Here is a 26,932-nt window from a genome sequence, read left to right on the forward strand (position 1 = left end):
CCATTTCCAAACACAGTAGTATAATTTAAAGTGGAACTAAACCCATTTAGGACTTTGTTTTCCTGCATTTTTATGTGCATTTGTTAAACCCGTCACGTTTTGACTGCTTTTTTTTTTTTTTTTTTTTTTTCCTGTGTCGTCATTTCCTTTTCACAAGAAAATGCAATAAAATCTTTATTCGCGGATACAAACACAAGTGCAGGCAGCCTATGTTGCGCTATGGGGATACAGCAACTGTGCGATCACAGCCGCAGGTCCTAATTTGACAGATGTGTGAATGCAGACAGTATGAATTTGGAGATAATTATAGTGCCTACGTGTTTTTAATAAAAAGTAATTGGTTTCCTCATCCTCATAAATTTTATATGAGAGACAAAAGAAGCTCCAGTATGTCTCCATACTGTCTCCATTATGAATTTGGACCCGCTCATATGCACACCTGTGAAATTAGGAGACGTGACTGTGTTCCCACGGCCGCTGCATCCCCATGGAGTAACAGTTTTTTTTTTTTTTTTTTACGGTTTTAATGATTTTTTACTTTTTTTGTTATTTGTTGCAATTTTTTTTTTTTTTTTTTTCAGAATGCTTTTGGGGGAGCAGTGGGTGGTTGTCAGTCAGTGGGGCAGTGAACGGTGTCTGCCAGTAGGGCAGTAAATGGTGTCACTCTAGTTTATTTTTATTATTTTTGTATTCTTGTTTACAAGTTTTAACTGCCCTGTTGGGGAGCTTTAGTGAACTATCAGGGGTCTTAACAGACTCCTGAATTATCACTTTTGAGACAGATATAGGGACTGAGGGAACACATTCCCCATTCCATTTCTCTGTAGTCTCATCTGCACTGCAGATGGATGGGTAGGAGACAGAGACTCATGTTCATTCATAAACTGAAACATAGTAAACACAGTTTACTATGCCTCTGTTATGAATAAACACAGTGAGTAATTGGTGCCAGGGGGAATCAGAGCGTGAACAGAAAAGGGGGTGATCAGAGGGTTTTGGGAGGAGGGGTCAATTGGCAAAAGCGATCCTCTCTCTGTACAGCAGCTGAAAGCAGCAGGAGGGAGAGGAGACTAAGCTGGCTTTCAGCTGCTGTACAGGGAGCAATACAGGGGATCACTTCCTCTAGTTGCCATCAAATGGCTGGTGTCATAACGGATCACATGTCCAGCACAATAGCAGCTGCAGGTCAAACAGAGCTAAGATGACAGCTTCATTGACTGTAAAGTATATTTAGGTTTTGTTCTGCTAAACAACAACAAAAGTAAAAAAAGATGGAAAGCACAGAAAGAAAGATGGTGTGAAAGGAATAAACTAAACCTTTACCAACTAAAAGCCAGTCAAAAGAGCATTTTTCTTTCACTGGCTTCAGTAAACACCAAAACACAGAATACTGACCACAAGGGCCCTGAGGGCCTCAATATACTGTAAGCGCCAAAAGGCCGCAGATGGGGCACTGAGGTCTACATGATGTGCACAGTACATGGAGAAAAAAGATCAGCACTGAAGGGGGAAAACTGTAGTTTGCAACAAAACAATGAATAGAATTTCTTGTGCTCTACATAAGTAGGTATTCTCAGATTTATTGACTTATATTTGTACAACAGAACATTCTTGTTGGCTCAATACACAGGTTCCTTCCTAGAGTTCCTACTTAGTAGCATCTCAACAATATAGCACTTCTTCCAGTTACTAATATACTAAACACACTTTCTCTTTCCAGTGGCACATCCTTGGGCCAGTCCCCTCTAGGACAAATCCAACTGACCTTGCGGTATACCTCTCACAGAAACAAGCTTGTGATCCTGGTACATTCCTGCCGGTAAGTCCATATATAGAGCCATATAAAATGGAAAATGCTCTGTAGAGCCTGTTTTGAAAATTATAATACAACAAAAAATAAGGAAACATTTGAACACTGCAGTGTAGTGTGAAATAAAAAAAAGTAATAATCCAAACGCAAATCGTAGTTTTCCTTTCTTTGGAGTTTCTTTGTCTTTGGAGGGGGGGGGGGGAGAATCTGTACCATCATTGTGACTGCTGTTATGGAATTATTTGATAGTGCAAGCTTTATGTTGCTGGAGGTAGCAGATACAGTAGGTGTTAAATGTGGGCTACTTCTTTTTACCATAGCTAAGGGGACAGTAGAATAATTTGCAGAAAAGTAAAGGTTCTGGCAAGGGACAGCAAGGTACATGTACTTACTTTTTACCCTTAAAAAGGTTAACTTTAAACAAAATCTGTTAACAAAAATCAGTGTAGTAAGTTGATATAGTTTTCTTTTAGTGAGCATCTAAAATGGCAGCATTTGTGCCTATATACTAATGTACCTTAAAAAAACAAAATGGTGCTCCAGGCACCCACCAAAACTGGTCACGTGGCCTAAAGCCTAGAACACACGTGTTTATGGCAGCTGGTCCAACAGAAACTGGCTCATAACCGAAAAAAGTTCATCCGATCGATAACGGTAGCGTTCTGGTAGGGGCCTCCCCCCTACACAGCAGGGGAGAATGTTATACTAACTTGAGCCATCAGTTTTTTTTTTTTTTCGTTCAACCCACTGGGTTAAACAAAAAAGTAACCTGATGGGTTTACTTTCTCTTTGTTTCCCTGCAAAGGTAAAGCATAATGGGTTACTCTGCATCGCATAGTAGCCCATTATGTGTCACTTACCTGACACAGGAGCCAGCGATGTCACCGCTGTCCCCTCTTCCACGGAGCGTCCATCTTATTTCCGGGTATCATGGCTCCGGCACTGTGATTGGCCGGAGCTGCGCATGTGCACAGGAGCTGCCACTAATGGCATATCGCCGTTAGCAGCGGCATATCACTGTTAGCAGCGGCATGCTCAGTGCGCCTGCGCGCCGCTGTCTACGGCACATGCGCCGTAAACAGCTGTGCCTGTCTTTTAGGAAATATCTCCTAAACCGTGTAAGTTTAGGAGATATTTCTTGGACCTACCGGTAAGCCTTAATATAGGCTTACCTGTAGGTCAAAGTGCTCTGTAAAGGTTTACAACCAATTTAAGAAGCACATCAAAAAATAAAGAGAACTGTAGTCAGTTGCAACTGTTTTTGCAGATCAAGCAGAAGAAAAAATATCACTCAATTCTGAGGAAATATTATGGAATCACCATGTACTTTGCAGTTCTAAAACAAACATCTGCATTAGATAACTTGCTGAAAAATTATGTCATCATCACCAAACATCCTTTCAATTGATGGAATAAGAAAAGTCCATATAAACTTCTGCATTTATTGAAGATGTAATGACTGTCTTCTCACCCCCCCCCCCCCCCCCCCCCCGTACCTTTACCTGACATGCGACCCCTTATCCTCAATAATTGTGGAAATTTGCATGTTTTCTTCAGGCAGTCGTCTTCATACGTTTCAGTGGGACGGCACCAAACAGAAGTTCCAGCATCATCATCCTGACCTATGCAGATTGGTGATTTATCACTGAATATCCCTTTCATCCAATGATCCACAGTCCATTATTGCTTTTCTTTAGCCCACTGTAACCTTGTTTTTTTCTGTTTAGGTGTTAATGATGGTTTTCGTTTGGCATTTCTATATGGAAATCCCACTTCCTTTAGCCAATGTCTTACAGTTCAATCACAGACATTGACTCCAGTTTCTGACCATTTGTTCCTCGTTTGTTTTGTTGTGCATTTCCTGTTTTCAATGCATATTGCTTTAAAGTGATTGTAAAGGATTTTTTCTTTTTTTAAATAACAAACATGTCATACTTACCTCCACTGTGCAGCTCGTTTTGCACAGAGAGGCTCCGAACATCCTCTTCTGGGGCCCCCACAGACACGAATGCCGGACTCCCCCCCCCCCCCCCCCCCCCCCAAGTACTTGCGTCATTGGATTTGATTGACAGCAATGGGAGCCAATGGCTGCTCTGCTATCAATCTATCCAATCAAGAGATGGGACCCCGTGGAGAGAGGGACATTGCGCCCCTGACGAAGAGATGACTGGTGTCTGCCAGGTGTTTTTTTTTGTTTTTTTTTTACCTTAATACATAGGATGCATTACGGTGAAAAAACATTAGGGTTTATGGCCCCTTTAAGTTTTCTAACTTGACGCTTTGATGTCTTGCTTGGTCTTTCCTTTAACCACTTCAATACCGGGCCTATTCTCGCACTTTTCTCCTACATGAAATCATAATTTTTTTCTAGAAAATTACTCAGAACCCCCAAATATGATATTTTTTTTTTAGCAGACACCCTAGGGAATAACATGGCGGTCATTGTAACTTTTTTTCTTGCACAGTATTTGCGCAATCATTTTTTTAAACGCCTTTTTTTGGAGAAAAAAACGGTATCACGAATAACAAAACAGTAAAGTTATGTCGTGTACACAAGACCAGACTTTTCGACAGCAGAGGTTCGATCATGTGTGGGCTCCATTGGACCTTTGCTTTCCAAAAATCCGATGGACTTTAGAAATAGAACATATTTCAAATTTTTCTGCCGGAAGTCTGCTGGACCCAGTTCCTATGGAGAAATCCTTTCATCTGTATGCTAGTCCGACAGACTAAAACAGACACTAGGGCAGCTATTGGCTATTGACTATGAATGTCCTTACTCTAGTCCCGTCGTACGTCATCACGTTTGAATCCGACGGACTTTGGTGTGATTGTGTGTGGGCAAGTCCGTTCATTCGGAAAGTCCGTCGGAACTCCGTCAAAAGCGCTACTAATTCACCGATCTCATGTTGACAGCCACGATCGCAGCTTTGTTTACTTCTGGGTTGCCGGGCGGGACGTCATAACATCTTGCCCGGGCCTCCGTTGGTCATAGAGATGATTGGCAATCATCTGGTCACCGGAAATCTCTATCGTCGTCATCCGGCGCCGGCAGATTCTTTCTCCGGGCCCGCAATGGCACGGGAGAGCCCGGAGAAGCACTGGATGGCGGCGGGAGGGGACGCCGCCTATAAGAACGATCAAGCGGCAGAACTGCCACTATGATCTTTCTTCTCTTGCACAGAATCGTCGGCTTGAAAGAATATCTGAATGATGCCTGTAGCTACATCCATTTTTCAGATATCCCCTCACAAACTCAAGGACGTCATATGACACCCTAAGGTATTGAAGTAAGAGAAGAAGGGAGTTTTGGGACTTTAAATGAGGCACATATGTGGTGTGCCTCCACCCCTGGTTCAGAAAATAAAGTAGGAAGTTTGGGACTTTAAATTACCTAATTTAAAATCCCAAACTTCCCACATTATTTTAAGGTATTGAAGTGGTTAACAACCTTCCCATTTGATTTGTACTAACGAAAACCATCATTGACACCTAAACAGCAAAAACAAGGTTACGGTGGGCTAAAGAAAAGAAATCATGGACTGTGAATGACTGGATGAAAGGGATATTCAGTGATAAATCACCAATCTACATTGGGCAGGGGGTGATGCTGGAACTTCTACTTGGTGCTGTTCCAATGAAATGTATGAAAACGACTGCCTGAATAAAACATGCAGATTGCCACAATCCTTGAGGATACGGGGCTGCATGTCAGGTAAAGGTACAGGGGAGAGAGGACAGGCATTAAATCTTCAATAAATGCACAAGTTTATATTGAGATTTTGGACACTTTTCTTATTTCATCAATTGAAAGGATGTTTGGTGATGATGACATCATTTCTCAGGATGTTATCTGATGCAGTGTTTGTGTGTTTCCATAATGTTTTCCTCAAAATTGAGTGAATCCATATTTTTCCCTCTGTAGTCAGTTGCAACTTTTTTTTGCAGATCAAGCAGTTTTCCTTTTTTTTTCTTTTTTTTTTCTTTTTTTCTTTTTTCTTTTTTACTGTTTCTCAAAGCCAGAAGGTTGTAATGTTAAATGAAAATAGTTTTGAGGCATGTCTGTGATTTTTCTTTTTTACTACACAATTAAATGAACATTTTCAAGAGTGGTGATTCCATACTTTTGGACAGGGATTGTATTGTTATGTGGCAAACACTGAAGGGAGCCTGGAGTATCATTTTCTTTAGGAAAGGTTAGTATTTTTGCTCGTATGCAACTTTTTAATATTATATATAGGTCTACTATAGTATATGTTGTATTAATTTGTATCTGTATGTAAGTCCAAAATATTTAGACAGCTTTCTTTTGTTTCCCATTGTAGTAACTTGATAGCCTTCTCTGAAGATGGCTCCGATCCATATGTAAGATTGTATTTATTACCAGACAAGCGAAGGTCGGGAAGAAGAAAAACCCACGTGCTTAAAAAGACCTTAAATCCTGTATATGATCTAAAGTATGTCATGTTCTTAATTTTTGCCAGTGCATTATTTATGTATTTTTAGGACTTGGCAGGAGAAATGAAACATAATTTAAAATAATTTAACCTACTCTTCTTATGACATTTTTAAATTTATGAATTTAATGAAATTGCTAAAATTCTCCGCAAGCATTTCCTGTTAGCCATGGAAAGGGTGGTAAAGCCATGTGCTCCTTGTAAGCTTATCTCACTAAAGTGTGAATGTACAGCATAGAATTGGGGTACCCCGTTGTATAGCAGAGACACACTTTACTATACTTGCTGAATCCAAGAGGGATTAGAAATAGTGTCAGTGACCATTTCTGCAGCTAGTTTATTTTTCCAATGCAATAAACCAACGAACGATTCATTAGATGGTGTGCAAACTGATATATAAGTCAAGCATAGCAGGTGGTAGTTGGCCCCCTACAGTACAATAACAAATCTTAAACTTTTCCCTATTCTGTTGTATTTTATTGCATTTATGTTGCATTGACCTTTACATTTATTTTATAGCACTTTATAACGTATATATCTAGACTAATATAAGCCCACTCATATCTGTCCTGAGCCCAGAGGGCATGAATAGGCACAGGGCACAAGATTGTAAACTTGCCTAAAACTGGAACACCAATGGCCCATAGAGAAGGAGATTGATATATATATATATATATATATATATATATATATATATATATATATATATATCTCAATCAATCAATCTCCCTTTGGAAGTGTCCATTGCAGCAGGGACAAGTATATAGGAAGATATGTCACCAGCACACTGTAAATCCATTAACAATAGTCCCAAGCACTTGTTAAAATGATCACAACAGTGTCAGTGCAACATTTCAAGGCCATGCAGGACCACTTTGTTAGGATGTAGAAAGAACCATCATTCAAAGTACTCTGCCATGGATCTTTATCTAACTGTGCATATCTTGTGGTGCCTACAAGGATGTGAGCATGCTCAAAGATAAGTTGTGAAATCTGGAAAGGGGACAGACAGTCCTTTTGATAGAGGTTTGGACTCACCATCTGGGATATCTCTAGATGAAAGATTGATCACTGGGGTCATCCCATTGCCGCTTACTGCATGCTGGAGCAGTGCCATAGCCTCTTGATATGCCTCCTGGCTTGCTGCTGTGTCTGCCAACCAGAAAAACTGTTTCCCTAAGGCCAGTAGTAACTGCATCTGTAATTTCAGATGGACTTCGTTCACTGTCTGTTAAAGTGTTCTCGGTCAGACATCTGCTGTCTGATGACATCTAGTTTCTCCTCTGGGATTGCAAGCATGACAAAGAGGTCTAGCATGGCCTCCAAACATTGCATCTACAGTATCTGTGATGTGACTGCTTCAATAAATACTTTGACTATTGTTTATGTATCCAGGGTGTGCTGGCAGCAAATGTTCTTTCCTATGTGTTGGTACCAGATGACCTGCTGGTAGGTACAGCACAGTCCTACATTAGGGTTTGCTCAGAAATGTGTGTGATGGGAAAATATTAAGTAAGGTAGGTTGGAAGATTATACATAGTTACATAGCCAGTAAGGTTGAATAAAGACACCGGTCCATCTAGTTCAACCTGAGTGAGTGTCTACAATTGTCCCTATCCCTGTACATTACACACTCACATCGGCCCCTACCCTCAAGGAGCCCACAATCTAAGGTCCCCATTCATATACTAGGGCCAATTTTGGGCAGAAGCCAATTAACCTACCTGCATGTCTTTGGAGTGTGGGAGGAAACCGGAGTACCCAGAAGAAACCCACGCAGGTACAGGGAGAACATGCAAACTCCAGGAAGGTAGTGTTGTGGTTGGGATTCAAATTTTATTCTTCAGGTTTTGCTATTCAGCAACAATTCTAATACCCTTCAGTTCCCATTTAGCCTATAGTATGGTTAAAAGAAAAAATGCCATTGAATCCAGATTGTTACTATTAGTTGTTACTAATTTGTCCACAAAAATTACAACATACACTTACAGACCATGTTTTTGTGCTTTATTTGCAGATTTGAGTTCAACGTGGCACTTCCAGATCTCCATAGGAGAACACTAGATGTTGCTGTAAAAAATAGTGGAGGGTTCTTATCTAGGGATAAAGGTTTGCTTGGAAAGGTAAGGCTTTATGTACTGTAGTTCATGTAATTTGATAAAGAAAATTTGTGGTTAACTTGGGCCAAACTACGGACAAATATTTAAAACGTCTTTGAATCCAGTCATTTACAGTGCTCCTAAAAAGTAACCCCCCTTCCCATAGAAGAAAAACGGCCATGTGACTTTAAAAAAAAAAAAGGATTAAAAAAACATGTTTTATCACCTTATGTTTAAAACGTTTGCTGTCTACATCGATTGCGGGTGGTATGACCTATCCTTATAATTGGGAAATTATCTGGATTTAAATGGGATTTTTAGTGCAAAAAACTGCTGCAGTTTGCCAACTACCATAACGACTATACAATATAGTTACATGTATAGAGAAAAAAAGGTTATAAAAAAAGCAGGCACCCTAAGTTTACAGGATCCCACTGGGCTGTAACCAGTGTTTCTGGTGGCATTTAGGATTTGAGCATCTATTGTGCTGAAGAGTGCAGTGCCTGCATAGCTATGGAGCCTGTTTAGAATCTGTATGGTACTGACTGGTGTACTTTAGGGCACAGAACTATTACAAGTAGGAGAGCTGCATTCATCTCTGAAAAAAACAGACAAAATATAATAGTACATGCCTGCCTTACAGACTGTGTCCCCGTTTCTCAATCGGCCACACTGTGACTTCCTTTGAATCTTGGCCTCAGTCACCGCACAGATTGTGTTGGAACTGAATACGCCTGAGAGCAATAGCATCAAGAAGTGGTGTGAATGATTTATTTTTATTCATTTTACAGTTATTGCTGGACCTCAACTCAGAAGAAGTTGCCAAAGGATGGACGCAGTGGTAAGAAAGAAATATTTATCTTCTATTAAAACACACACATATATACAAATGGTTTACACACAGAAAAAAATGATCTGTTCAAAAGCAAGGGGATGGTTTCTGATGAATCATTTTATATTTTGTTGCCATTTTCTGTAGAGGTATAGACTGCGACAGTCAGATACCGTATTTATCGACGTATAACACGCACGTTAATTTTCATTCAGAGGGAAGTTGCAGGGAAAAAAAAAACTTACATTTTAAATAAGGAACTTTGAAGCAAAATAAGGGTCAGTGCCCATCTGCAGCCTCACCATTGCCATTAATGCAGCAGCCTCACCATTGCCTTCAATGCGGCAGCCACACCATTGCCTTCAATGCGGCAGCCTCACCATTGCCTTCAATGCGGCAGCCTCACCATTGCCTTCAATGCGGCAGCCTCACCATTGCCCTCAGTTCAGCCTGATCGATGCCCATCTGCAGCCTAGAGGGGACAAGGAGGGGGGCGGGACAAGCACTGACAGATTACATACAGTGAGAATCTCCTATGATAGACAGAACAGTGGTCCAATGGTGGCCCAGGAGACAGGACTTCCTATTACAGAAGCCTCCAAGTAAACAGGAGATTCTCACTGTATGTAATCTGATGGCGCTCGTCCCAACCCCCTCCCTGTCCCCTCCAAGGCAGCTAAAATTTAAGTATTGGCATACAATACGCACATGCTATTTGCACCCGATTTTCAGGGTGAAAAGGTGCATGTTATATGTCAATAAATAAAGTACATACAGACCCAACAGCTCCTTCCTCATCATGAAGCTTTACATCCTAATGCTGAACAAAGCAGAGGTTTAACATTCCCCCTGAAAAACACATCTTCCTTCTACCCTAGTGCTTACTTATTGTTCTAAAATTGAGAAGACAGTGTTAAATTTTGGATTATGATATCTTTAGGCAGTCAGAAAACTATATGAACTGATTTATGTAAGTAAAGAAGACCAGAGCAAAAGTGGATCTATTGCCAAGAGCACCCAGTCAGATTTCTTGTTTCTTTGTTATGAGAAACTAAAGTCTGGTCCCTGTTGGCAAAAAATCTGTTAAAGAGCATGTATAGCCAAAACTTTATTTTTTTCTGTTGTCTGTGTTCTGCTCGAGAAATTTACCTTTACTTCCTTTCCCAGAGACACAGCAAAAAGTGATAAGAAATCAGACTTGGACTGTTGTCACTTGACTATTTGTCCCCATTTAAGAATTTCTCCTGAGTTCTTGCTCTCATAAGAGCTCTAAAATATTGGTTTCCTAACACTTTGTCATAGTGAGGATGGTATCACGGACAAATAGAGGGATGAATAGAGACCTCAATAAAACCCTGATAGGCATTCTAACCATTCCCTATTCTATTTTGCCTTTACATACACTTTAATTGGCTAATGCAATGGTTACATATAAGGCCCCTTTCACATTGTTGAAACGTTTGGGTCCGCCTGTCAGTTTTTCCGATTGGCCCATCCATTGCACTCTATGGAGCGGCGGGTGTCAACGGACATGTGTCTGTTGACACCTGGCGACATCCGATCGTATCCAATCCGCTAAAAACAGATGGATGGGGATCCGTTGCCCATCAGCCTAGCGGATCAGATCCGATGGCCATTGGGCTTTGTCCGTGTTTGCTCAGCATAAGAGGAGCGGACACGGACAACCCATCCTCCTACTGCTCCCATGTGAAAGGGACCTAAGGGTGATGTTAATTGTGACATTCCCCAGGCAGTACTTTTGCTGCCTAAGCTTACTATCAAAGATGATTATCTGCTACATCTCTAAATCTTTACTTTAAAATGTAGATACTGCAAGAATAACACTTTCACTCCTGATCTTGCCAGAAATGCAGTGTCCTACTGTGATCTGAACTGGAAGCATAAAACTAAATTAATTTTGTTACCTACAAACCCCCCCCCCCATGTCAAAGGTAAAGAGACGGAGGTGTGTTGAAGTCCAGTCTGGATGACAACCATGGCTGTCTCTATGGATACAGTGGATGAGTGTGCATAGCCACCCTAGAACACAAAATGTTTCCCACAAGGTTATCAGATGGAAATAAAGATAAGGTGCAATATATTCCATTTTTGTTTTTTGCGTAAGATATGCATTATACCAAATTTCTGCATGAAGAAATCAATAACGTCTAAGTGAATAAAGCCTAGGCCAGGTATTGTTAACTTAATTATTTATAATAATAATAAAGCAAAACATTTTCTCTACAGGTATGATTTAACTGAAGATGGATCAAGGACTTCAGTTTCCACCTAACCTGCCTACCTGTCACAAGGCCCCTTTTACCTGCAGCATCAGAAAATAAGTGCACCGCACTCACAGGATTTTCCGATATATATATATTTTTTATAGTTCCATTTATTTCATGAGTCTTCTGCACACTTCTTTTTCTCCCTTTTAGATGTTTTGCAGACCGTTGTCATATACTGTCATGAAGCTTACTTAGCTGTGCAGCTTTGTTCTCTTTCTAATAATGTGCAATAGGGTGTTTTAACTGCATTAAAAATCAAGGTATTCTTTTATAAAGCCGGGAATATGATGTGTGCTTACAGCAGGTGGAGTTTTGTATTTACCACCATGTAAATATGTACTATTATATTTTGTATTTTTTTTTCTTTTGTGCAGTATTGATTTGGATTACAGTTATAATGACATTCAGTTCTAGAGGGCCAGACAATGCCAAGTTCTTGAGCAGATGGATTAGTGTAAACTCTACATTGCTGATCCTTTTAGCTGTGTGGATTACAGAGGCAGTTTGTTGTTTGCTGTTTCAATGTTACTGTAATGGATGCTGCCCTTACTGAGGATCTCATTTTAATCAGATGTTCATACAGAGGCCATAAGCAGCTTCTAAAATAATGGCTGATTTTAATATGACTATGCTCAGGGCCTGCAGGAGATAATGATTATCCTGGGTAGTTGGTAGGCTGAGATTATTGTGAATATTTTTACTTTAAATTAGTCGGCTATATTGTACTATAGTACATCTGTTAAATTTAATTTTAAAAGAACTGTTTTAATTCCATTACTGAAAGAATCAGGCAAAATTGTTGCATTGTGAAGTCAGTCTGGTTTGAAAGGACCCTATTGCCCGATGACCAGAGGGTCTTCCTGCTGTGTATTTAGTTCTTTATATTGTGGCTCACCCAAGTGAGCCATGCTACCTGAATAAAGAGAACCATTTTTTTGGATCATTAGAGGTCAAATAGTGGTGCCATAAAATTGTGGCTTAGATGGCAGGAGGGGGCAAGGATAGGCTCTTGAGTCATGGAACCAGAAGGAGGTCTTTTTTTTTTTTTTTTTTTTTTTTTTTTTAAGAGCCCCCTGGGAATTTCAGATGTTTAGGCTGTTTAAAATAGATCTAAACTCAATCAGGTTTAAGTCTTTCACTGCTGGAGCAGGTTTTGTTTTTTATTGTAAGTTAAAATCCCAAAACTGTATATATTTTCTGAAATCATGGACCCTAGAGAATAAAATGGTTGTAGTTGCAGCTTTTTTTTATGTCACACATGATTAGTGCAACTGTTTATCAAATGCATATTTTTAGTAAACAAAAATCAATAATATATTACCCATAATATATTGCCCAATTTGTGGCTAGAATGGAAGGTTTCTTCAAGTAAATACCGTAGATACACAACATTTTAAGACTTAAAACTGTGCACACCTGTAAAATGGCAACAAACCTTGGTATTTAAAAAATTGTTCATAGGCAATGATTGAAAAGTTACTAGCCATCAGTTTAGCAATCACCATAAAAGACCTGTCGCAGGCACTCTTGCTGGAGACTATATACAGCTGTGCCAACATATTTTGTACAGGCATGCTTCACTTGTGTCACTATGAGAAAATCAGTCCAGAGCAGTTATGTGCAGCAGTTGTGTAAGAAGTTGCTGAAAAAAGCTGGAGATCACCAACAGTATTTTATGGGGAAACGTGTTGCAGCTGTTTATTAAACACTGTGCTTTATCAAATAAATTGCTATCCAGTTAGGGTTTAAATCTACTTTATATTCAAAAACAGACTTGACATTACCATAAGCTGACAATGCGGGATTTGTAAGTTACAGTTTTTAAGAAAATAAACCTAACTGTGCAATGAGTAGCACCATATTTGGACTTTGTCAACAGCAAGATTTACAGTTGTGGCAATTGTTCATAACATGCTGGTAGGTTAATTGGCTTCTGTCTAAATTGGCCCTAGTATATGAATGTTAGTTAGGGACATTAGATTGTAAGCTCTTTGAGGGTAGTAACTGATGTGAATGTACAATGTATTTGTAAAGCGCTGTGTAAGTTGATAGCGCAATATAAATACCTTAAATAATAATAACAATGCAATATACTTGCCTTTATAACTGCATTGAGTGTGTGCACATTACACTTTCAGCTACAGAGATATCCCAAAATAGACTGATAAAGTTAGTAGGCTTTCTGTACTGTATATAGAAGACATCCTTGTCTCCTGCAAAAAGTGTTGAACACAGCTTCTTAAGCTGGGAGGAGAACAAATTCATAGATTGAAATGGAGTAGTGGCCACACTTAACGTCTCCTTCCTTGACAGAGCTAAAACCTTCCTTATTTTGTAACTCAAATGCTGCCCCTCCCAGACACTGCAGCCCACAGTGGGAGGGTTTCAACAACTTGGGCAGGACAAGGTGTTGCCAACTAGGTGCTGATTGATGAGCTACAGGCTTGTGAATCAGCAGTGAAAGTGTTAATAGCTATGCCTCCTGCAAAATCGTTTCATCCCACTGTAGTGCAAGCAGACACAGCCTACATGAGTGGCAACTCTGCTCTGAGTTTAGAAGCAGTGCGGCATTGTTGTCACACCATCACAGTAAGGTTCATTAGTTGGATTTTAGTGGCCCCCCCCCCCATAGGTATTTGTGGGACTTGGAGGGGGAGAAAACTTACAATCAGAATTAAAGGGGGTGCCCTCTGCTAAAGTGCAGCAAGCTTCTGTGCGTATCAGGAAAGCATGTGATATTTTATGTGTTCATGGCATGCACAGATGTGAGTCAAGCCTTAGTAAAACACACAAATACAAATACATTTTGCCTTGTTTATCTGCATCAATAAAGAGAGAGAGTTTTTTTTTATTTATTTTTATTTTTTATTTTTTTTATGAAATTGCATCATGGTTTTATTACCAAATATTAAGTTGCTTTTTCACCCTTCTTGCTGCCAGGGCCATTTTTGTGGTGGGGGGGGTTGTTTACATGATCAATAAAAAAAAAGTAGTTTTTATTAAACCCCCAACACATTATATACTTTCTGAAAGCAGGCACCATGGAGAATAAAATAGTGGTGGTTCCACTTTTTCTGTCACAAGATATTAGCACAACAGTTTAGGAAATACAAAACCTCAGATAAAAGACACTTTTATTTTAGGGCGCAAAAATTTAATAAATTATCTAGTTGTTTGGTAAAAATATAACCGATGAGGATAAGCCGAGTAAATAGATACCTGAAGACTGTTCACCCATGAACCGCAACAAACCTCAATACCCTAGATTTTTCATAGGTGACACTTTGAAAGCCTTTACAGGTCACAGTTTAGAGTTATTCATGAATAATAAGCCCAGCATTTTAGCTCTTACTTTCATGCATAGGCAACCCTGACATATGTATTTATGTTCATATGGGGGGGGGGGCGGCATGTCCAGGGCAGTAACAGAAAGGGGAGATAAGCGAATAGGCATTCGCTTGTCTCCCTCCCCTCTTCTCTCCCAAGTGGCTCCTGCCTTGCTTGTCTTGTGCCCACCAATGGGCGCATGGAGCCAGGGAAACTTGGGGGGGGGGGGGGGGTCAGGGTGAGACCAGAGTAATGGAGAGGTGTGAAAGCAGCCATTGGATCCCTTCCATAGCGACTGCACAGCCTCTGGATCACTTGCATTCGGCAGTTGGATTGTCAAATTTAACCACACTACTGGCAGCTGCGACATGTGTTGAACATACCAAAGCGGTTTCTATGTCTATGTCAGTAAAAGGGTTGAAGTCCAAGCTATTTCTGGTTTGAGGCTTATAAACATTGACACATATGAGTTTAGATCAGGGAGATTCTCTGTGCAAGATAAACAGTCATACGGTAATGCATTATTACAGCCCTGTAAATATCCACTTTGTGCATAATCCCATATAACCATGGTACAGTGGGAATCTTTTATAATCTAACAGCAAAACAGCTTATGTCTACATTCTATATGTTTACATGGCATGCTATATATTTAATATGTAGTCTTTTTTTTTTTTTTATGGGCCCCTTCACATGTTTATTGCCATAAGAAACCATTTTTGAAAAAAAAAAAAAAAAAAAGGGAAAACCTACATCCACTACAGGAGGTTCATTACATAGCACCTTGTGTGTTTGTAGTTTGTTCTATTTTTGCTATGCTTTTCAAGATTATATACCTCTTGTTAAAAACCTATGAAGCCAGAGACAGAAGGGGCTTAGCACAGCTGAGCAATATACAAATTCCTCCATCGCTATATGGCATGGATATACAAATTTCCCACTGTGCTTATTGTATTTTGATAGCCAGCCCTGCCAGCTATAAAAATACCCAAGCAGTGGCTGCATCTGATTGGATGTAGCTGCTTTTTGGCCAACAATTTTCCGCTTGGCTCCTTTTGATTTATTTTTTATTTTTTTAATTAGGTGTTGTCAATCGGGGGGGGGGGGGGGGGGGGGGTCAGACACTGAGTGAATTTCAGCTGGTACCTGAGGAATTCTTACCGTGTGTGGCCAGCTTAAGCAGAAAGTTTTCATTCCAATGGTTTTGTTTTCCTTTGAATTTTAATCACGCTGTTTAATGATTATTAAATGAAGCAGAATACACTGTAGTGCCATGTTCATACCATTCTTTAGTTCCCTTTTTTTGTGCAAAAATCAGTAAAAAGCAGTGAATAAGAGTTTCAATACCAGATAGAGGTTTAAAGTTAAGCTGTGGCTATTTTTAAATGAATCATTTAAAATGAACTACAGAAGGTCTAAGTCTGCCATTAACAGTCCACAATTTTCTTTAGTTTTTTATTTTTCTAAAGAAGCAAAAACACCTGTGTTCTTATGTACAAAGTTTCTCCACTGTTCCTTGCTTAAGATGCCAATTTGTTTGGAGAATTTTTTTTGAACATATCGGGTATTGAACCTTTTACACACAAGCTAAAACCTGCCACCCAGGACCAATGGGCATCTTTGGTTAGAAGTCTAATTTGAAAACAGAAGCATAAATTTGTTGAATAAAAATTATTTCTAGGCATTTATATTTTTTATTTATTAGATCCATATTTTCCCGATCAGCGCTAGCTGCCCAAAATTATTGCCAGGTTTTAGAGTATTTACATTATTTTATGTATATTGATGGAGGATGAACCAAGAATAAACTGTGCCTTTTTTTTTACCAGTTTTTGAATTACAAGTCTCAAATTGCTGTAGCTGTTTGGCAGTACAAGCTGAGACTTTCTTTAGGTATATAGATGGATATCATTTAAATGTAAACAATATTTTCACTATATATTGGACATTGTGGTAGTCTTTTTGATCTTTATACCAATGATAATTTAAAGAAATAGATTCTCAGCGGTAATGATTGGTCAATGTGATCTAATATACCTAGGCTGGGAGCCAGGGAACATACTATGTTTTATTTATAACAAAGAGGTACTTTATGTAAAAAAAAAAAATAATAATTTAATGTAGTAATGCTTTGAATAACATGTTTAAAAAAAACACAGTGCTCCCTCCAGGATATATCTTAGTGCTACTTAAATTTTAAATTAAACAATCTTATGAATACTAATAAGTATGGAACAATCAAAAATGCTTTCAGTATTTAATATGCACCGTGCAAACACAAGTGCCGCAAAGAAAAACATATAATTGGTTGTTTAATTGAAATTAATACTAAAATGGCCGATACAGTCGTGGTTCATCCAGTGGTAACCAAAAGTAACCCTTCTCATTCAATATGTGCAATCCTTCACAGGGTGCTGATATCCTTGAAAGATGATGAAATTCATAAACACCTGTGTGCTCCTCCCTACTTCAAAGGGACTCACTAAAATAAAAGGGTAATTGTCACTTTTATAAGTGGTGTCAGATCCTAGAGCAGTGAACCTTGGCTCCCCAGATGTTTTGGAACTACATTTCCCATGATGCTCATGCACTCTGCAGTGTAGGTAAGTATCATGCAGGATGCATTGTGTGCAGCTAGGTGGGCTTTGGTAGGATTGTCCAATGCACCCCAGGATCAGGGAGCGTTTAGAAGTGTGGGGGAATGGAGGTTAGATTTGCCCCAAGTTAAGCAATTTTTTTATGGAAGAAGAATTGTATTTTTAATTATTTATGACCAAATTTGGTTCTGTGAAAGTGTTTTATTAAGGGAGAGTTTTTTTAATATGGAAGGGAGGGACATGGATTAATTAGAGAAATTTTTAGAACGCAATAATATGAATGATTATGGAATTAAATTATCTAGCCACATAGAAATTCATTTTTGGGATGTTATTATTTTTAAGTATGTGAGGAATATTTCTGAGAACCTTTTCCAAAACAACAAATAGAAATGGTTGTATCCCCACAAATAGCTGCAATCCCCTAAGAGGATATCCATCATCCCTAAAGGCTGACTAATAAAATTAGATTAGAACTGTACCCGAGATAGTAATTATAGTGTAAAAGATTTAAGATTCTTTTGCATAGGTTTGAGGAGAAAGCATATAGTTGGAAGGACACATGTGTAAAAGGTAGGAAATATGAAGATGTAGAATATACTGGAAGAGAGGAGAAGAGTGGAAGAGGTTGCTTTGATTACTGATTTTAACGTACAGTACAGGGAATTTAACCACTACAGGCTATTTTTTATTTTTTGGCGGTATTGCGACAGACAAATCGGACACTTGTGACACATTTTTGGAACCAGTGACAATTATACAGCGATCAGTGCTATACTGTGTAAATGTCACTGGTAGGGAAGGGGTTAACACTAGGGGGCGATCAGGGGGTTAAATGTGTGTTCCCACAGTGTGTTCTAACTGTATGGGGATAGAACTGAGTAGGAGAGGAGAAATATCGCTGTTCCTACTTTCTAGGAGCAATCGACATCTCTCGACACACACAAATGCTTGTGCACTCATCGGGTCCCCCTGCTGTGCAGCGGATACGCTCGCCCTCTGGTGGCTCATAAAGGAAGCCCCGTACGGGTACGGGCTTTCATGCATGGGTGCCATTCTGCCCCCGTAAATAGATGTGAGTCTGGAACCAGTTATAAATAAATATTGGCCTATTCTGAAAAAATATAATGTACTAGGATGACCATTGCTTCCCAATAGGCCCAGAGTAGTAATACCGTAAAGCACCCACATTTAGGCACTGTTTAGTCAGAAATTTTTAGGATCCCCCCAAGATAAGTCAAAGATCACTATCTTTATAGTATTTTTTTTATTTTATGTCAGAGATGTGTCCCCTGTAAGATTGCATTGAAGGCTAGAGGAAGAAGGTGAATGATTTTATTTCTAATGCCAATAGAAGAAATTTTGTATAAAGGGAATTTATTTATTGTAACACCATGCATGTGACGCATGTTTTGGAATGTCCTTATGGACTACAGTACGTCTGATGTTTAAAGCAAAGAAGAGAACATATGACTAGCATCTAAAAAGGCTCCAAACACTTAAGGGACCACCACAGTAGGGACTCTACTAGTCTACTGAAGTTTAATGTGATGGTTGGTGGGAAAATGGAGGGTTCCAAATTAAAAAGGGAGATCTTAAGAAATAAGACCTAGTAAATTTGCAACCAAGGGATCTTATGCGCAAGTTTTGTTTTGTTTTTAGTAGTTTTTTCTTTTTTTGCACATGTGTTTACAGTGTATTGAACACTGAAGGGAAATATTGAAAGCATTTTTGATTGTTTCACATATTTATTATTTATGAGATTGATTCGTTTAAGAATTTAAGTAGCACCCTGCTGATTCATGTGAAAGATGATGACATTTGTTTTTTTAATGTAACAGCAATTTGCCAGTCACATGTATCAACAGGGTTGAAAAGAAAGTGTTGTTTTGTAAACTAACAGCAACAAATCACAATTCTGCTGTTCCTTTTCCAGGACAATTTAAAAATTATTGACCAGTTGCTATTGGTAATAAAAATACAGGACCTTAACAAACAATCTGCTGAAGAAATCCCTCCTTAATGCTGTGCATCTGCAGACTGATTTTGGCAAAAGTTATTTTGCCACTAAATTACCTCTAATTTTGAATGCTATGCTGCTTTGATAATATATACAAAAAACAAAACAAAAAAAACTACCTTGCCCTCAAGCCACCCCTACAACAATGTATAATTGGAAACCCCCTTTCTTTGTAAACAAATCAGTCCTACATGAAAAAAATGTGAAGCAAATTTTGACAAAATTTGTAATTTACCAAAAATCTATTTTAATAAATTCAGGCCTGTCATTCGTACACGTTGCCCGTACGAACATATGACACTCTCCCTATCATTCCATATTATACTGAGAGACTGACAGGGAGAATCTTTTTGGACACGGAGAGCAGGTGTCCCTCTATTTTGGCATGTTAAGCTTTCTATGGATAATTTCTATCTTCTAATAAAGACCCTTAATCAAGGTTTTTCTATAGGAAGTAATAAGCCCTGCTCTCTGCTCTTCTAGTTTCTCTGTTGTACATGGGAGTTTACTATTGCTAAAACTTGTGTTGCTGTTTGTATTATTTTGCGCTAGAATGCTTAACGCATAATTCCTCTGTAGCAGGATAATGCAAATTATGAGAATGGCTGGCTTGGTGCATCATGATTTGTCATTCTATATTTATATTGTGCCTTAAATAACTACATGTAAATGTATCTTCAATATGGAAAATGTTTACTGTATGGAAACGGTTATATTTTTGTTTCTGGATAAAAAAAAATGTATATAAATGCGTATAGGCGATGAGCAGAATAGCTATATAAAGAGTATGAAATCCAGATATGAATCAGTGTATCACTTTGGATTTGGATTAAAGAATTACAGTTTGTATGAGTCGATTTGTGTGATGTTTACAAAAAAGATATCCTTGAAAGTGAAGAGCCTCTGAAATTGCTAACAACTAATTAACAAGTTTACCATTTCCAGATAATAGCAGAGAAGCTGAAATGAGGACCATAGTCTGTCACCCTGAAAAATACTGTGTTCCGCTAGATCATATTAACTACTCTGTTCCAGTTTTACTGCTACAGGCTGGCTAATATGTGCAGGATCACCTGTGTATATGTATATATAGAGAGAAAAAGTATAGCGATTTCTTCTTTACAGGGCTAGATAGGTTAGTCTTAGAATGTGGGTACAAGTATATTTATAGTCAGGGCTCGACAAACCCTGGGCGCCAGGTCGCATTTGCGACTAGAATTCGCGTCCTGGAGCCTGGGGCAACACAGTTGGGGTATCCTGTCTCCGTGTGGACCCCGAACTCCGCCATGCACTTGCATCGAGCTGCGCTGGCCAGTAATTGAGGCCACGGCTTTGCGGCCTTCTAAAGTCTTTCCATAGTCTGGCGCCATCTTGTGGTGGATGTTGAAATTACAACCCATCCAATAATGCTAATCCTAATGGAGCTTCAAAGCCCATTTCCTTCCCAAAGTGAAGAGAAGGAAGTGATTGCGGGCGTCATCTGGCGCCTTTTGCCCAACGATGAGTGTAGTGGCTGGTAAATAGATATATATATATATATATATATATATATATATATATAATTTATTTATTTTACATTTTTTTTCATAATAGCTTTTATTTATTTTTTTAAAGTAAAAAAAAAAAAATTTAATTAAGGAAAAAAAATTATTATTTGTAATCCTACCGGCTTGGCCCCTTTCACAAGGGCTGTCTGATCAGGTTCACCTGCCAGTTTTTCAGGCAGACCTGATCGAACCCTTTGCGGGGATATGGCAGTAAATAAGCGGGAATATGGCGGAAATAAAAGAAGTCACTTTCTTTTGTTAACCACTTCGTGCCCGCGCTATAGAAGAAAGATGTCTACAGCGTGGACACCAATTGCCGGGAGGGCGTCCCTGGACATCCTCCTGTTTACTTCCCCTCTGCACGCCGCCATGGGCGCGCATCGGGGAAGTTCTGTGTTGGCCGTGTCCCTTGGATACAGCCAATCACAGATCATGCTAAATGGCCAATCACAGCGGCCATTTAGCACTCGAGCGGTGTGTCCAATGAGAGGTGATCTCATATGTGGGGGGCTGGGGGCTACCTTCCCCTCACTCGTCTCCATGTCAGGCCAGGGACAGGTCCAGATCGCCATCACGGACCTGGCTCCTAACTTTTTTAGCTGGCTCCTAGATTCCAAGCAAATTTGTCAACCCCTGTTTATAGTAATACTACTTTAAGGTTGTGCAATCCCCAGATCCTAATAAAAGTGATGCAAAGAAGAGAAGCTAAAATCAAGATGGAACAATGTTCTTAATGTTTTGTATTAAATATATTTGATGTTTAATGAATGCATAACTTAGAAGGTGTTAAAACCGTTTCCTGAAGTTCCTGCTTTAGCTACTATAATTCAGGATTTAATTATCAACTTTACTCCTTCTCCTGTAATTGGTTAATCTCCTCTCTCCATAAATGATCCACAGTCTGAAGTCAACTTGCATGCAGCTTGTTGTATGAAATGTAGCACACATTGAGATTAATTTACTAAAGGCCATTTATTTAAGGTCATCTGAGATGGACTTCTTTCAGGGAATTTACTTCCACTTACCTTGACTGCTGCGCTTATACATAAAGGGTTGTATACTGTGTGCTGCAAGAGCACTTTAACCCCTTGCCGACCACCTCACGCTGATATATGAAGGGCACGTACAGGCATATTAATGTACTTGTACATTGCCCTTTACGATGCGGCATTATGGGTGTGCGTGCCACGAGCTCCGTGATTGTGATACCGGGTCCCGCGGGCTCGATGTCTGCGGGGATACCCGCGATCATCTCACGGAGAGGAAGAACAGGGAAATGCTGATGTAAACAAGCATTTCCCCATTCTTCCTAGTGACGGGACACTGATCACAGCTCCCTGTGATCAGGAGTGGTGATCAGAGTCATGTCACATGTAGCCCATCCCCACTACAGTTAGAACAGATCCCTAGGACACACCCCTGCAGCGTCCCCTACTGGTTAACTCCTTCACTGTCAGTCACATTTACACAGTAATCAGTGCATTTTTAATCGCACTGATCGCTGTATAAATGTGAATGGTCCCAAAATAGCACCAAAAGCTAATGCTTTACTGATTTATGTGATTTTTTTTTTCCAGGTTAGTGGTCTGTGAAAATACTGAAACCAGAGATAGCCAGGTATCATTGTCCAAGGGAGGTCAACAATTGCAGCTCCTATGTTCCCTTTATTGCACTGGTCTGGGAAAGGCATAATTCAAATCCAGCTGCCAAGGGTCCCTCTCCTCTTGTCAGATCTGTGCAGTATTCTATTGTAAAACATTGTCAGAGAGCTCCCGGGACAAGGCAAAACATCTGGCCCAGCAGAGGGCTATATCTGCAAGCGCCTATGACCTCGCTCGTAAAAGAGGTCCACAGTTTCTGGTAAGAGTTCCCACTCAGAGTGGCTATGACATGAAAATTCTCTTGGTGGTGGTGGATTACCTTGGAACATTTATCCTGTTGGATCTCTTTTCTCAATGTGAGAAGTCACCTGTGGATTTAAGATTTCACTTTTACTTTTAGAGACACTTGTATTTGTGTGTAAATATATATATGTATGTGTGTATATATATATTAGTGCTGGGAAAATTAAAGATTAATTCCTTGATTAATCGTAAATTTTCCCCAATCGTCTTTCAGGACAGCCACCTTTGAGAGACACTGGCTCCTCCCCTCTTAGGAAACACCGCCTTCATTTTCATGATTTAAGCCTCCTCCTCCCTTCGTTCCTCAGTTATGGTGTTTCCTCCGGTGGGGAGACACCGCTAAGGAACCTTAGCTGAATCAGTTGGAGAGACTGAAGCTATCCGAGCGGAGCTCTGGCCCCACTCAGCAGTCCGATCGTCTATCGGTCTACTTTCGGCAGTCCGGTCAGCTGGTGAGCTGAATTTTCGTACTGACCATACACTCTAAACTTCGCTTGGGGAAAGCAGGAAGTTTTTAGAGGCTTATCCCTTCGTTCGCCCAGGAGGGTGCTTCAACGGGATAGGCAGTCCGGTCAGCCGGGGAGCTGAATTTTTGTACTGTCCATACACTCTAAACTTCGCTTGGGGAAAGCAGGAAGTCTTTAGAGGTTCATCCCTTCGTTCGCCCAGGAGGGTGCTTCAATGGGATAGGCAGTCCGGTCGGCTGGGGAGCTGAACTCTTGTACTGACCTTTTTTACACGCACTCTAATCTTCGCTTGGGGAAAGCAGGAAGTTTTAGGGAGGTCCATCCATTCGTTTTCGCCCAGTGGGGCACTGCAACAGGACGTCCTAGGTCCCCCTGTGTTTGCAGTCGGCTTGGAGCTGGAGGCCGGACCAGATGACGGGCGACGTCAGTTCTGGTGGGGGCGGACATCTTCGTTGAACCCGCGTCTTCCGGTTCCGGACGCGGATGGAAGGAGGACCAAGCGTTCGGCTGGTGCAGCCTCTCTTCTAAGTTGCACAGGTAGCTTTGGAGGCACGTTCATACCACTCTTCCTCAACAGAATGTCCGAAGCAGTGGCTTCAGGAGCTCCAGGAGTAACGGCACCATCCACTCAAAGGTAAAAGCCCTGGCGAGGGGTTCCCTTACCTTACAACCAGTAGCTCCACTGGTGTTTTTTCCCCCTAGGTGGTCGGGGGGAAGGGCAGTGCGTCTGGGATCCAGATGGAGATTGATCCTAGGGGAGGGCACTCCCGGTGGTCCTCTTAAGTAGTGCTGGTGTTTCTTTTTTTAGGATTTTATGCTGCTCTTTTATCTCTGTCTCAGAAGGACATGAGCAAATCTCCCCTTGGTTCTAGGAGGGAGCGTCCTTCATATAGAGCCTCTTTGGGGGAATCCCTGGTTCAAGGCACTTGGTAAAGAGTGTATTGAAGCACCGGATAGCTCAGTCAGACCTTTAACCTAAGGGTTCAGGGTTCAGGTCCCTGTTTGAGCGCCATCAGGAAACAGGCAGCAGAACACGGTGCATATCTGGCGGCTTCTGTGAAAGTTCCAGTGGCCTCAGCTCCAGAGCACTCTTTCACCAGCACAGCAGAGTGTTCCACCTAACCCGATGGATGTTCCTCCTGCAGGTTAAGGGAGAGTCTAGAGGGTTCCAGAGAGGAAGTTGAGGAAGAAGTTGACAGTGCCGTCTCAGACTCTCAAGGGAATCTGATGGTGAGGGCTTGGGTGGGGAACCCAAAAGAACCTCACGATATAAACTTCCCCTTGGATGAAGTGGATAAGCTCTTGGGAGCTATTCATACCACTTTAGGCATACAAGAGAAAAAGAAGGCATTGTCACCCCACGATCAGATGTACTAGGGCCTGGGGGAAGCGGGTGTTCCCGGTTCATGACGTCTTGATCGATGCCATCAGGAATGGCGGGGTCCCGAAGGAAAACCTTTCTTTTCTGGTGCATTAAAACAAAGGTTTTTTCTTGGGCGGAAGAGGAAGCTCTTGTCTGGAATAGAATCTCCCAGGTTAGAGGCTACCTTTCTTCAGATGTCCAGGCATACTGACCTGTCCTCGGGGACATGGGAATACTTTCAGACCCTATGGTTTGAAATGATGGACTCACTTCTGAAGGATGCATGGGTTTTTTTTCTCTTAAGAAAATATCTAAGCCTGCCATAGCGGCCACAGTGGTGGCTAATAATATGAAGTGTCGGCTTAGCCAGATTAATGCATCAAGCAATGACGGCAGAGGAGACTTTCTATCCTCCTTTCCCACGCTGCTTAAGGAGTTGGCATACACTGCTTCGATTTAATCCAGGCGAATGTATGCAAGATCTTCGGCTCTGACCAACTCAGCCTGGAGGGCCTTAAGGCTGAAGACATGGCAGGGGGTCAAGGCGTCCAATGCAAAAGCTCTGTGTAATCCTTTTTTACTGGAGACCTGCTGTTTTTGGCCAGGTCTTGAAGCAGTGCGAGATCGCACGGCTGATAAGAAAAAGGCAGTTTCCCTTAAGAGGAAATATATAAAAAGGGGCCTTCCTCCCCCAGTGGGAGATGATCACCTCCAATTAGTTTGTGATGAGGATCATCAGAAGAGGTTACCGTTTGGAGTTTTCAGAACTCCCCCCTGTTTGAGACTCCTTGTCACTGAGCTGCCAAAATGTGCCCTTCTTTCCTCTTCAGGAGTTGGAGGAACAGGAAGTGGTAATACAGGTCCCAGCAGGATAGATAGGAAGGGCTCCTATTCTCACATTTTTGTGGTTCACAAGCCTTTGGAAAAAGTTCAGGCTCATCCTGAACCTGAAGCGTCTGTGTGTCTTAGTCACCTACAGATGGCTTTCGTTGGTTTTGGTCACTGGGTGAGGGCACCTCTTCCACCAAAACTGTTTCAGGGCATGGATAGTAAGGATGCATACCTGCATATTCCCATCGCAGAGAACCACCAGTGTTTCCTTAGGCTGGCAGTGATAACTTCTGTAGGGGTGCTACACCTTCAGTTCAAAGCACTTCCCTTTTGGGCTATCCCTTTCCTCCTCGTATCTTCACCAAAGTGATGGTAGAAGTTCTGGCATTCCTGCGTCTCAGGGGAGTCTCGGTGATCGTGTGTCTTGACGATCTTCTCCTGTTTGTACCTTCTCTGGCGCAGTCGATTTGGGATCCACAGGTAACAAAAGACCTGTTAGTGAGCCTGGGTTGGCCTCTGAACCTAGAGAAACCCAACTTAAATACCTTACCAGGGGGTCACCTTCCTGGGCTAGGTGCTGGGCTCAACAGAACAAAAGGTCTTCCCTCCTTGGAGAAGATCCAGAAGATAGACAAAGCACTGTTGTTTCTCCAGGGCAACCGTCAAACTCAGGCAGGTTGAGTTTACTGACAGCCACGCTCCTAGCAGTTCAGTGGACGGGGTCATGTTACCGTCCTCTGCAAACTATTCATCTTGAAGGTTTGGGACCACAGTCAGGGGTCTTGGGACTCTTTGGTTTCGGTTCCAACTCAGGTAAAGAGGTCCCTTTGGGAAAGGGAGCACGTTTGTTACAAGACCTAGAATGGAGTTTGCCAGTATCCAGGGTGGTTACAACCGATACGAACGGCTTAGGTTGGGGTACACACCTAGACTCCTGTTTGGTACAGGGTACCTGGGAGAGGAAGGAATCTAAGAGATCCTCAAATTGGAGGGAGTTGAGAACAGTAGGTCTGGTTCTCAGGACCTTTCAGAGTTCTCTGGAGACTTCATGTAAGAGTCATGGAAACAATCCCTTGGCAGTGGCTTACGTCGACAGGACGGGGACTCCTGGAGCGGATCCTTATGGGTCCTAGCGAAGGCTATCCTCAGATGGGCCAAATATTAAAATCCTGTCTTTCCAGTGATCTGTTTGAAAGGAGAGCAAATCCTGATATTAGATTTCCTCAGAGCAACCAGGTTCTCAAGCAGGAGGTTTTTCGAATGGATCACCCAGAGTTGGGGGATTCCTTGGATAGACCTCTTTTTTTCTCAAGAAGCCATCTCCTGTTCCATGAACAGGGGAGATGGGAGGTCGGGAGCAGACACACTAAAGCACAGAGTTAGGGTTTCT

At 41.0% G+C, this 26,932-nt stretch overlaps 1 protein-coding gene across 3 annotated transcripts in view; it reads left to right on the top strand.

Moving 5' to 3' along the window:
- ESYT2 (extended synaptotagmin 2) overlaps nucleotides 1-12,725 on the top strand; it is a 209,245-nt gene extending 196,520 nt beyond the window's left edge. For all 3 annotated transcript variants that reach the window (XM_077491138.1, XM_077491139.1, XM_077491140.1), the window contains 5 exons: nucleotides 1,721-1,819; nucleotides 6,136-6,267; nucleotides 8,285-8,390; nucleotides 9,158-9,207; nucleotides 11,446-12,725. In XM_077491138.1, the coding sequence (XP_077347264.1) occupies nucleotides 1,721-1,819; nucleotides 6,136-6,267; nucleotides 8,285-8,390; nucleotides 9,158-9,207; nucleotides 11,446-11,491 (433 nt within the window). In that variant the 3' untranslated portion in view covers nucleotides 11,492-12,725. The remainder of the gene's footprint in view (nucleotides 1-1,720; nucleotides 1,820-6,135; nucleotides 6,268-8,284; nucleotides 8,391-9,157; nucleotides 9,208-11,445) is intronic.
- The last annotated feature ends 14,207 nt before the right edge of the window (nucleotides 12,726-26,932 follow it).

Source organism: Lithobates pipiens, unplaced genomic scaffold (genome assembly GCF_037356315.1).
Source record: "Lithobates pipiens isolate NorthernLeopardFrog02 unplaced genomic scaffold, aLitPip1_a1.2 Scaffold_19, whole genome shotgun sequence".
Taxonomy (NCBI): Eukaryota; Metazoa; Chordata; class Amphibia; order Anura; family Ranidae; genus Lithobates; species Lithobates pipiens.